The sequence below is a fragment of the Phascolarctos cinereus genome, unplaced genomic scaffold (genome assembly GCF_003287225.1).
Source record: "Phascolarctos cinereus isolate Bilbo 61053 unplaced genomic scaffold, phaCin_HiC Scaffold_9;HRSCAF=440, whole genome shotgun sequence".
Taxonomy (NCBI): Eukaryota; Metazoa; Chordata; class Mammalia; order Diprotodontia; family Phascolarctidae; genus Phascolarctos; species Phascolarctos cinereus.
In genome coordinates, this window is record NW_027556402.1 from 8551596 (window position 1) to 8564737 (window position 13142).

General features: G+C 42.3%; 1 protein-coding gene across 1 annotated transcript in view; it reads right to left on the minus strand.

The window, feature by feature from the left end:
- Positions 1-13142, minus strand: part of ANXA5 (annexin A5) — a 56247-nt gene that overhangs the window by 21089 nt on the left and 22016 nt on the right. The window contains exons 3-5 of the mRNA XM_021008341.2: positions 8273-8357; positions 7251-7345; positions 5941-6054 (exon numbers count right to left, since the gene is read on the minus strand). Of these exons, the coding sequence (XP_020864000.1) occupies positions 5941-6054; positions 7251-7345; positions 8273-8357 (294 nt within the window). The remainder of the gene's footprint in view (positions 1-5940; positions 6055-7250; positions 7346-8272; positions 8358-13142) is intronic.

Consider the following 13142-nt stretch of genomic DNA (forward strand, 5'->3'; position numbering starts at 1 on the left):
TTAGGCAATTGGGGTTAAGTGATTTGCCCAGGCTCACACAGCCAATAAGTGTCAAGTGTTTGGTCTGAGGCCGGATTTGAACTCAGGTCTTCTGGCTTCAGGGCTTGTGCTCTATCCACTGTGCCATCAAGCAACTCCCATGATCCCTATCTTTAAAGCTCACTGAGGCAGACAGATGTGAAGTGACTTTTTCAGGGACCCATACCTAGTGTCTGAGACGACAGTTGAACTCAGGTCTTCCTAGCCCTGGTCAGCTAGGTGGTGTAGTGGATAAAATGTTGGGTGGGGAATCAGGAAGGCTTGAATTCAAATCCAGCCTCAGACATTTATTAGTTGTGTGACACTGGGCAAGTCATTAACCCTGTTTGCCTCAGTTTCCTCATCTGTCAAGTGAGCTGGGGAAGGAAATGGCCAACCACTCCAGTATCTTTGCCAAAAAAACCCCAAATGGAGACATGACTGAAAAGACTGAACAACATCCTATTCAATGTTCCACCCCACTGTCTACTTACAGAAACAAAACTGGACAGGACATTATTTCAACCCCTTCATTTTACAGATAAGAAACAGAAAAGGGTAGGGCCTGGACCAAGGTCACACTTTCAATCTGAAGCAGAACCAGCATTAGAGCCCAAGTCTTCTGAATCCCAGGCTAATGTTCTGTCCTTCATAGCTACAATGCCTCCTTTTCTTTAACACAAATGGCTCCAATCAGACTTCCTGATTTTGTTGTCAGGACACAAAATGTGTATCCCACTTGGAGATTAAGCTTGAATTAGACAGTCAGCTCTAAGACACCAATATGCCCACAGATTGTATGCAGCCATGACTGTGTCTCCCATTTTGATTCAGCTTAATCAGCATTTATTTTGTGCAAATCGTCATGCTTGGTGCCAACCACGAACTTCCATTCTACTAAGGGGAGAGAGTGGGCACCTGGAATCAGCAAGACCTGAGCTCAAATTTGAGGCAAGTCACCTAACTTCTCTCTGCCTCAGCATCCTCATCTGCAAAATCGAATGATAATAGTAACTACCTCCCAGGGTTGTTGTGAGGGTAAAATGAGGTAGTCATGGTAATGTGCTTTGCCAGTCTTAAAGCATTATGTAAATGCTCGCTGCTGTTGCTGTTGATATTATTATTATTACTAGTCATAATTTACCACACAGATAGTAAACATTTTGCAGCAATAACTGATATTCACAAATGAATAAGGTAAGCCAATTGGATGATTTTTTAAAAATTAACATTAAACTTTAATACAACCAATCAAACTTTCTTGGCAATAATTTCATAGGATCACAGATGCAGAGCTGGAAGATACCTTAGAGGTCACTAAGTCCAACCTTCGAATTTCACTGTAGAGAATCAAAGGCTAAAAGGGGGGAGGGGTGCCTTATTATATATAACAAAATATTCATCACAGCACCTTTTGGGGACAGCCAAAGGCTGGAAATAAAACAGGTGCTCATTGATTGGGAAATGGCTGGCCACGTTTTAGTACGTGAATATGACAAAATATCAGCATGCCATGAGAAATTACAAAAATTGAGGATTCAAAGAAACTTGAGAAGATTTGTAGGAACTGATACAGAGTAAAGAAAGCAAAGCCTGAGGGATAACATACACAATTGTCACAGTCACATAAATGAAAACAGCACTGAGAGACACCAGGCTGTAGATTCAAAGCCCAAATGGGATAAGATTTGCAAAATGTTCAGCATAGTACCTGCCCAAAATAGGTAGTTCATAAATGCTGACTCCCTTCCTCCTTCAAAGTAATAGCCAGCCTCGATTACTATTTTGAAACATGCTTCTCCCCTCCAGGTAGAGATGTAGTTGACTAGGGCTACAGAATAATCTATGTGCTCTAACACTTTCTTGTTTTGCCCATTAGTTTTTACTTAACTGTTTTTCATTGAAATGAAGAACAAAGAGGGGGAGCAATTAGAATTTTAAAAATTTATCATCAATAAATATACCTCTTTTGGGGCAGCTAGGTGGCACTGCAGATACAGCACAGGCCCTCGAGGCAGCAGGACCTGAATTCAAATCTAGTCTCAGATATTTAATAGCTGTGAGACCCTGGGCAAATCACTTAACCTCAATTGCCTCCTAAAAATAAAATTAAATAAATAGTTTTCATTCCACGGAGCTTGCTGCAAAGGGGGGTGAATTCTATGTCAAGCTACGAAACGTTATGCCTATCCTCATAAAAAATATCTTCTGTGATTCATGGGATCACAGAATCAGAGTTGGTAGGGACCTCAGAAGCCATCCAGGGTGCAGCCAGGTAACTCGGTGCATAGTATTGGACCTGGAGTCAGGAAGACCCAGGTACAATTTGGCTTCAGACACTTACTAGTTGTGTGACCCTATGTAGGTCACTTAACCTCTGTCTGCCTCAGTTTCCTCATTTGTAAAACAGGGATAATAATAGCACCTCCTTCCCAGGGCTATTATAAATATCAAATGAGATACTATTTGTGAAGTGCTTAAAGATCTGTGTAAAAGCTAGTGATGATGATAATGATGATGATGATGACCTCCTTCATTTTATAGAAACAGATACTGGGTCAAATCTAACCTCAGACACTTGACAGTTACTAGCTGTGTAACCCTGGGCAAGTCACTTAACCCCAATTGCCTCACCAAAAAAAAAAAAAAAGAAAGGGATACTGGGGTCTAGAAAGATTAAATGACTTGCCCGAGGTTACATAGGCAGACTCAGGATTTAAACCCAGACCCTCTAATTCCTAATTCCCACACTGCTTTAGGAAAGAAACAAATAGCCTCAGCTCCAGAAAGACCTAGAACCTGGAGAAAAAATTCCAAAGCCTGAAACTTCTCACCATCTGCTCAAAAGCCTGCATCTCTCTCCTGCAGAAAAGACAGGATGGGCACAAGTGGAGGGAAAATTGAAAGTTATGAAGACCTCTCTTCTGGGCTGGTGGGGCAGGGGACTGTAGAAGGGGTTAGAAGGGCTGTATCTTGGGGGGGGGTCATAAAAGGGATTGCCAGACCTTTCTTCAAATGAATAAAAAGTACCACACAACCTGCTTCCTTCAATTGAAGCTTCTCAGGCAGTAGATTGAAAGGTACCAGTCCCTTTGTGAGATGGGGCAGGAGAGGCCACAGCCAGAAGGTAGACTAGTTGGCTAACATGTGAATGCAGGAAAGAGGAAGGATGGCTCATTAGAGAAACTGATCATCTCCTAGATCAGGGCAGATTCTGGAGAGACCCAGTGAGACACTGAAATCCCTGGTGGAGAAATCCTTTAGGAAATATTTAATCAGGAGAGGGATAATTCCTTGGGAAGGATAAATGTTTCAGATGAGGACAATGGATACTGACAGTCTGCCTATAAGCAGTCAAATGTCGATTAGATCCTTGTCCTTAGAAAAGAAGATCGTGTCCCTGGAAACAAATACAGAAAGTCTTGACAAACACTGAAACCGAGGGATAAGATCTGCTTTGAGGATTTGTCAACAGATACCTGGGAAGGAGAGACAGGTGAGAATGCAAACGGAGAAGTTCAACAGATTACAGAGCAGTCAAAAAATAAAAATAAGTAAATGACCAACCAGACAAAGGCCAAAGGCCAAAGAATGAATGCAAAGGGACTGAGAACTCCTTCAAAAACCATGGGCAGGGGCAGCAAGGTGGTGCAGTGGATAGAGCACCAGCCGTGAAATCAGGAGGACCTGAGTTCAAATCTGGCCTCAGACCAAACACTTGACACTTACTAGCTGTGTGACCCTGGGCAAGTCACTTAACCCCAATTGCCCACAAAAAAAAAAACCAACAACAAAAAAAAAACCATGGGCAGGGTTTGCCCCAGAGCAGGAACCACTGAGGGAATGTCAGGGTTCACCTAAAGCAGGTAAACAACAAGCCCTTTGCATGAGCGACTCCTGAACATGGATGGCTTGAGGTCTGGGCTCTCCAGACCCAGGACTCTCCACTTAGGTTCCATGAACTTTTTTTTAACAGTTTGGTTATAGCATTTCAATATATTTGGTTTCCTCTGTTAACCTTATGTACTTTATTCTATGCATCTAAAAATATTATTCTGAGAAGGGGTCCATAACATGCACAGGAAAAGGTTAGGAATTCTTGGTCTAAAACCAGGCCACTCTTAGAACAAAGGACAGCACACCCAGGACAGACTCCTGAAAGCCTGCAGGGAGATTGGTTCTGTCAGTCCTTGAAGGCCCACGCTGGCCAGGGAGCTCCTGGGGAATATCTTCTGATGGCTCCTGACAGTGGGGCATGAGGAGAGAGCTGAATAGGGACTGGGTGTGTAAAAGCTGACTTAAGTAAACAAGTCAAGGTCTTGAAATGCTGCTAGGGTTTGGAAAACCCTGTGGAAAACACCTGAATATCATCTGGTGAGCTGTCCATTTAGAAATGTAGATGCCCCATTCACAAGGGGAAGAGGAGACTGTGTCTGTAGCCCAAATTCACATTGTACTCAGGAGGCAAGCTAGGTTTGTCAAAAATCTAGGCACAAATGGACTGGGTAGCTCCTAAGAGACAGAGTTAATCCATAAAAATGACTGGAAACTGGCTGTGCCCAGAGGGCAAGGTCTAAAATTTGGTCAGCCATCATAAGGGGTCCAGGTGTAGCTATCTGGGAAAGGACTCATTCTTCAAGGTAGTGAGCCTCCCAGAAGGGAAAGGGGACATTTACACAGTACTTTAATGTTGGCTGGTAAAGGGCTTTACATGCCTTTTCTCATTTGATCCTCAGGACAGCACAGTAAGGCAGGCAATATAATCATTCCCTTTTTACAGATGAGGTTGTTACTTGCCCTGGGTCATCCAGGTACTAAGTAGCAGAGGCACAATTTGAACCCAGGTCCTCTAACTCCAATGAAGTCCAGCCTTCTAGCCACTATGATACACTGCCATTTATTGTGCTGGTGGTTATCTTGTTGTTTTGGCTAGAATCCTCACCACTCACCAGCTTCTACACTGTGAGATACAGTACGCTATCTTGTACTCAGAAGGAGCCAGAGGAACAGAGAAAAATTCTTGGGCAAAAACCTCCCATCATGACGATTCTCTCTCACTTCCCTTCTTGAACTAATGATGGGAAGTGTTTCCTCCCAGCACCTTGAATATAACAGTTGCTTCATAAACATTTATTGGACTAAACTGGACTATCAGGGTCCTCTTAGCTTTACTCATTAATAACCATAAAGATAAGCTAGGGATGGGATTTGTGAGCTTGTTGGTAAAGGAAACTCCCAGATAAGGGAATTCCTGCAATGAGGGAGCTTCCAATGCAGATTGGCATATTCAGTGCCACTTCATAGTCTTTGAGAGTGACCTGGAGTGAGCAGCGAGGGACGTGACTGGTCTAGGGTCCCACAGCCAATATGGCTCAGATAAGTCTCCTTCTTCTCGAAACACGAACCTATATTATCTTTCTCCTATAACGATAACTTCTCAAACTAACATCCAAATGTGGCAGATGATTAAAAGCTCTGATATCATGAGAGATTCAAGAAGAGTCTGAAGGATGTTATTATTAAATTAGGCAGAAATTAAGACTGAAATGGCAGGTTCAGTTCCTTCCTTCTCTTCCCCCCCTCACTATGAGCTTCCACGCAGCCTCCCCAAGCCAACGGGAGCCATTTGTAAAAGTCGGACCAAAGAACATGGTTAGCCATTTTCATTCCTGTGGAACCAACCATGGGCTCTTTAAGAAGACGGACTCATGATTGCCTTTAAGAGTGGACTCTTGGGGCAGCTAGGTGGCACAGGGGATAGAGCACCGGCCCTGAATTCAGGAGGACCTGAGTTCAAATCCAGCCTCAGACACATAACACTTAACTAGCTGTGTGACCTTGGGCAAGTCACTTAACCCCATTGCCTAGTCCCCCCCCCAAAAAAAGAGTAGACTCTTTCTCTTCTTGTTCCTCCTCCCTTACCTTCAGAGCATGCTTCAGTTCATAGGCATCGTAGAGCCTGGCAGGCTTCATCAGGGCCACGATGAGCTTCTCAAATTTCCCTGTCAGTTCTGACTTCAAATCATCCAGAAGATCCTGCCAAAAGGAAGACACAGATGTACTGACCTGGAAGGAGTGGTGAATGAGTCCCCTCTCACATGCACAAGCTATCTCTTCCCAAATGATAGATGGTCATGGAATCACAGATTTAGAGTTGGAAGGGTACTTTAAAGATCATTGCATTCAAATCTCTCATTTTACAGATTTGGAAACTGAGGAACTGAGGTTTGGTGACTTGCCCAGGGTCACACAGCTAATAATTGTCAGAGGCATTATTTGAACTCAGGTCTCAGTACAGGACTTTTGACCACTATACCATTCACTTCTAAATTAAAATTTAGGCAAATATAATTGAGGAAAGGTCTAAAGAAAAGCCTTGTGTGGTAATCAATTTTCAACCTTCAGCATTTACTAAGTGCTAACCATATGCTACATTGGCACTGAGTATTTAAAGGAACAATGAAAGAAATCCCTGCCCTCAAGGAGCTTATATTCTAAAGGAGAAGACAGCATATACTTAAATCAGTAGGTACAAGATACATATAGAGTAGATAAAATGTAACTTTAGGTAGAAAGGCTCTAGCAACAGGGGCAGGAAGTCAAGGAAATCTCAGAGGCAGAGGTAGGGCGGGAGGGCATTGCAGGCATCAGGGATGGTCAGTGCAATGATGCAGAGACTGGAGATGGGGTATGCGGGGGGTGTATGTGTGTGCACATTCACACAAGAGCACACTCGGTGACCACTATGACAGAATCACAGAGTGCGTAGAAGGGAATAATACGTAATAACTGAAATTTGAAGAGTAGGTGGGGTTCAATAGTGAAGGGCAAAGGCTAAAAAAGTTTATATTTAACCCTGGAGATAATAATAGGCAGCTCAATGGGAGTTAATGGAACAGAGGAGTAGCATTGTCAGATCTGAGGTATAAGAATAATATATTTATATATTAATATAGTAGCATATTTATAGAGAGTTTTAAGGTTTGCAAAATAATCCTGGGAGGCAGGTGCTATTATGATCTCCATTTTATAAATGAGGAAACTGAGGCAAGTGACTTGCCCAGGGTCACACAGCCAGTAAGTGTCTGAGGCCATATGTGAACCCAGGAGGATGAGTGTTCCCAACTCCACGGCAGCACTCTATCCACTGCAGCGCCACCTAGCCGCCTGTTCAAACATGCCTCATGTATCCTGGTCCTATCATCTTCTGTGATTTCCCAGCAGACACTTACCCTGCCAAACAAAGTTTTAAATGCTTCTGCGATTTCTTGGCGCTGGGCATTGCTTCGGGCTGTGAGAAGAGTCAGGATGCTTTCTTCATCAGTACCTGCGATGAATTCATAAACCATCTCAGTTCTTTTCCTGAATAGCCCTACTTTCTCAGGCCCCACTGTAGCCCATATTTCCCTAAAAAAAACCATGACACTCTACAAGGCTAACTTTTCTCTCATTTTCCCACTCTCCATTCTCTCCTGTTAACAGAAACGGCTTCTGGTTCTTATCACAATTCTTGGTGGGTACAAAAAGATCATTGGTATTTTTCAAACAATAACCATTTTGAGGACTCAGGTCCCATCATGGAGTATAAAATGTAGCTCTGAATCAGTGGCTAGCAAGCTCTGGCAGGTTTGACCAAGTTGGGCAGCCTTCAAGTATAGGCTGAGTAATAGCCTATGTTCCTGTCATGGATGGATCAGAGGCTCAGAGAGCCAGGGCTAGAAGGGACTTGGGAGGCTAACTAATCCAACTCCTTCATTTCATAGATGAGGAAAGGGAGACCCAGGGGCATTAATTAACTTTCCAAAGGTGACTCAGGCCTAAGTGATAGACCTAGGATTAGAATCTGGGTCCTCTGACATTCGAGTTGGTGATTTCCCACCACCACCACAGTGCTTAAGGCAGCCTTAGAGGGAAGGCAATAGAAAAGTTTTGCTTTTGTGTTTTTTAGTTTCAAATTACTTTCTTTTATTTATTTGTTTGTTTGTTTGTTTGTTTGTTTAATGGCCAGGCAAGTGACTTGCCCAGGGTCACACAGCTCAGTAAGTATCAAGCAGTCTGAGGCCAGATTAGAACTTGGGTCCTCCTAACTCCAGGGCAGCTACCCACCTAGCTGCCCCTCAGTTTTGTATTTTTTAAACTAACCTGTCTGTGAAGCAAAGATGTTTCAGTGACAAAAACCATTTTTGCTAAGTCATCATCGCCAAGAACGCTGTTGTATAAAGAAAACCATACAAAAAGCTGAAGATCTTCTTACCGAGTCCCTTCATTGCTTTCCGAAGGGTTTCGGCATCAGCCCGGTCATCAAAGCCAGGAAAGGCAATCACTGTGCCTCTGGTTGCCTAAGGAGACAAAGGATAGATCATCTATCTAGATTCATGCCATAATTTATACAACCAGCAACATGGAACATATCAGTCCTTCATACAGCAAGTATTTGTTAATCACCTGCTATGCACCAGATATGACATAGTGGACCGACATTCACATTCTGACTCTGAAACAGACAGACTTTATTGTCTCTCCTCAGTCTTTGTCCAGATCAGTAAAAGATGCTGAGAAAGAAAATAATGAGTAAAACTAAGACAGGAAAATTCACAAACAGTAATTATGACTTTGAATGTGAATGGCATGTTTATAGCAGTCTCTTTGTGGTGGCAAAGAAGTGGAAATTGCAGGGATGCCCATCAATTGGGGAACAACCGAACAAGTTGTGGTGTATGGTTGTGAGGGAATACTGATGTGCTGTAAAAAATGATGAGCTTGATGATTTCAGAAAGACATAGAAAGACTTGCATGAAATAATGAAGAGTGAAATGAGCAGCACCAAGAGAGTGTCATGTACAGTAACAGCAAGATTGTTAACAACAGCTTTGAGCAACTAAGTCATTTTGCCTATTATAAATACACAAATTAAAAATAAAGGACATGTGAAGGATGAAGCTATCTGCATCCAGAGAAAGAACTGATAAATAGAAGTGTGTATAGAATAATTTTATTTATATATATATATATATATATATACATATATATATATATACATATATATATATATATTTGTGTCTAATGATTGCCATTTTGAGGGTGAAAGAATAAAAGAAATTTATATGATAACTTTGTTGTACATTTGGAGGGAATAGTAAGTTGTACATGATTGATTTGCAATTTCACATGCAATCATCTTTTTTATTGTACTGTGTTATGGAAATTTTGTTCTGTGAATTAAATATAAAATATATTTTAAAAAAAGAAAGTAAACCTAGAACATGAAGTTCTAGGCAAATCTCTAAGGCTATAAGTTGTGGGAAACATGGCCACCTGTGTTAAGAGACAGTGTTTCTTTGCATGGGTATTCCCCATCCCAATGAAATCACATCTCCTGTCCCTATCCCTCATTCTACCCCAGGAATGTGCTAAAACTTCTAAGAGCCATTTGTTAAATTTTTAATATAAGCATTTATAGCTCAGAAATAAAATTACAAATCAGGAATAAAAAAAATCCCTACTTGAAATGAATCTACATTGTAATAGGAGAGACAAGTCACATATCAGCATCTGTAGAACATAACGTAAATAGATACAAAGAAATTGGGGTGGCGGCACTAGCAGGTGAGGGGAATGAAGAATGACTTCATGAAGAAGGGAGTATCGCAGCTGAAAAGTCCTAATTGGGAGAGAGGAACAAGAAGTCCAGTTTGGCTGAATCCCAGCATGACCGGCGGAGGTACAGAAGCTGGAAAGATGGGTTAGGGCCATACCATAAAGGGCTTTCAAAGCTAAACAGAGGAGTCTGCATCTGGGCCATATTTTGTGGCTTATAGAAGAAACTCCAGTGGGCTGTGTGGTATAACATTACGGTCCCCACTAGGAGGTGAAAGGGATGTCTGTCTCCCATGACTTGAAGCCGGGTCGCTGAGGCTGGGGAGGTGGGGAGGTCAACACGCCTGAATGCACCGAGCTCATGGAGGGAGGCATGACTATTTCTGGGTTGTTCCAGTACTCCAAGGTGATGCTTTCATTCTTGGCCCTCCTATGCCCTAGCAGAGCTCAGTTTGTGAGTTGGGAGGCAGGGATGTCTTCTTTGCCCTTGTCAAACACACATAAGATGAATTATTCTTGGGGCCTGTGTGCTAAATCTGTCTTTTCTTCCACCAACTGGATCTCTCCCTGCTTAGATTTGCTCAGTGTACTAGACCTGAGGCAAAAGAAAACCAAAGACAAAGAATCATTGCTTTCACTTCTAAACAAGCTTCCACCATGACCCCACCATTCCAAAAACGGACGTACTCATGCTTTCCTCTTTAAAATCAACTTCCTATTCCCTTTGCTGCTTGGCTAGCAATGTTTGGATCCAGTAAAATCTAAAACAACCTACATCAGGTCTTATTTCAACAACAACTTCTATTTCCATAGTGCCTTAGGGTTTGCAATGCCCCATTAAATGCATGTTGCTACTAAAGAGATGTTGCTGTTGTCGTTCAGTTGTGTCCCACTCTTTGTGACCCCATTTGAGGTTTTCTTGGCAAAGATACTGGAGTGGTTTGCCATTTCCTTCTCCAGCTCATTTAGAGATAAGGAAACTGAGGAAAATAGGGTCAAGCGACTTGCCCAGGGTCACACAGCTAGGAAGTATCTGGGGCTGGATTTGAACTCAGGCAGATAAGTCTTCCTGTTTCCAAGCCCAGTGCACCACTGGGCCACCTAGCTGCCTACAGAGATGGTCAATACCAAACTACCACAGGGCTAACTCCAGGTGTCTTCCAGTCTGTCTACGCTGATCCTGTTTCACATTCTGCTATTCCAGCACCTCTCAGAGCTTTTGCTGAATAAAGTATTCATGATTTTTTGGTGTGAGGCTTCTGTGTAGGCTGGCTGCTTTTGACTGCTTTTATTTCTAGATCCTGCACCATATTTTCCCCATTCCTCCTGCCATCTTCCCTTATGCCCAGATGTGCACTGAAGTCAGAGTATCCCAGCCTGTGATCCTTTAATTTGGATGATCTCATGGATTTTTCTACTTCCTCATGGATACAGAATGAGATAAGAGGAAGGGCTTGTTCTCCTCCCTGCTCATCCTTTTCACTAGATGGTGGTGTACAGGCTGTAATTACCTTCATGGCAGCCTCTTCAAAAACCCTGATCATGAGCTCTCTTTTTACAAAGTGGCCCAGTAGCCCATGTCACCAAGTGTCTTGGTATTCTTAGAGAGACAACGAAATCAACTTGGCCACCTCTTAGTCAGTCTCTCCAAGAAGACCCTATGAGTCATTCTTCCGTTTTGTTGCAACTGTCTTTGGTCATGTGATTCCATTTAGAATAAATGTATCAAGAACACTGTGGTTCAGTTCCTCAAGGGGTAAGTTATAGGACTGATTGTAGGTCATCACTTTAGCAAAGGAGGGGGGGAACCGGTGGCCTTCTGAGTCCTTGGGTATAGCCTTTGGACTGAGTCCAAGTTTTACAGAATAAATCCTTTTATTAAGGGGATTTGTTCTGTGAAGTTTGGATTCAGTCAAAGAGCAGCACTTGAGGACCTGGAGGGTCCTCAAGCAGGTTCCCCATCCACTGCTTTAGGGGTCATCTATTCTACTCATCTGAATTTATAAATGAAAGAACTGGGGTATGGAGAGGTTAAGTGCATAAAAGATCCTAAGATCACAGTTCTTTGGACTTTGCCACACACTTTCACACACCAAGCCATTACGCTTACCGTCCTCCCCAAATGGTATTCTTCCCCTCCCCCTACTTTCTAGGTCCCCTTTCTGTTTTATATGGTTTCCCCCACTGGAATGTAAGTCTCTTGAGGACAGGCAGTGTCTTGTTTGATTGCATCTCCAGCTGGATACACAGTGAGTGCTCAATAGATGCTTTAGCTATCAAAATGTACTCTACAGAAAAACAACTTTGAAGAGACCTTAGCACTCTGACCTGACACAATGAGAAATCATGAGCCCGAAAGAATGAAGATGAAATACGTAATTCATCGATGACCTTCAAATGCAGAAAGAGGCATACACCTTCAAACACAGCTAATGGGGAAAAGGGCTTTGTCCTGCTATCTGGATATGTATTGAGAGATTTATGTGGAGGGTTTGTTTTTTGATTTGGATAGATGGGGGGGAGGGGTAGAGGGTAATGGGAGGGACAGATTGATTTTTTAAAAAATACTTGATACTTGAAAAAACCTAGAAAAAAATGTACTCTAAAGCAAGAATGATGAAAAGCTATATGGTCCTAGAAAAAGGACAGAGAAATTAAACAAGGGAAATGGAGGGAACTCAAAAACAGAACACAATGTATCTGAGACTATTCTTTCATAAACTCACATTTGAGTTGCCATCAAATTAAAGGCTATCAAATAGATAAGGATAATTTATTAATACATTAATTTATTAAGTTCTTATAATGAGCCAGACACTGTGCTAGGAAACAGAAAAAAATGCTTAAGAAACTGATAAGTAGAGGGGCAGCTAGGTGGCACAGTGGATAGAGCACCAGCCCTGAAGTCAGGAGGACCTGAGTTCAAATCCAACCTCAAACCAAACACTTGACACTTACTAGCTGTGTGACCCTGGGCAAGTCACTTAACTCCAGTTGTTTAAAAAAAAGGAAAAAAGGGAAAAAAAGAAACTAGGGGGTCTTTAAGAGGGATTCCTTCAAAGAGACAGTGATAATGAATCACCTATTCTACTACCAAGTTTTCTCTGCCCAGTGAGATCACCTCTATCAATTCTGAAGACACCATGGAAACCAAACTCCCTGAAACAAACCAAAAATCACCACGGCGGTGAGTCACCACTATGTTACCCTCAACATGGATTCTCCACTCAAGCTGAACCAGTGTGGGGAGTGCTCTAAACATCCCACAGCCAAAGAGAAACAAGAAAATTATTATTGGAACGCTTACTTTCCAGAACTGAAGAAATATTTTCCTTCCAAGCTATGTTAGCAGAATCACACTCAAAATCAACTCAAGGCCATGGTAACATCTGGAGACCATATGTGACTCACAAATATGAGTCACAGGGTGGAAGAATTCTATAGGGGTGATTCCCTCCAAACCCCTTCCCTTCCCAACAAAGAATAGTTCTCTCATTTTCTTGAGAAACTCAGTGTCTCAACTCTAA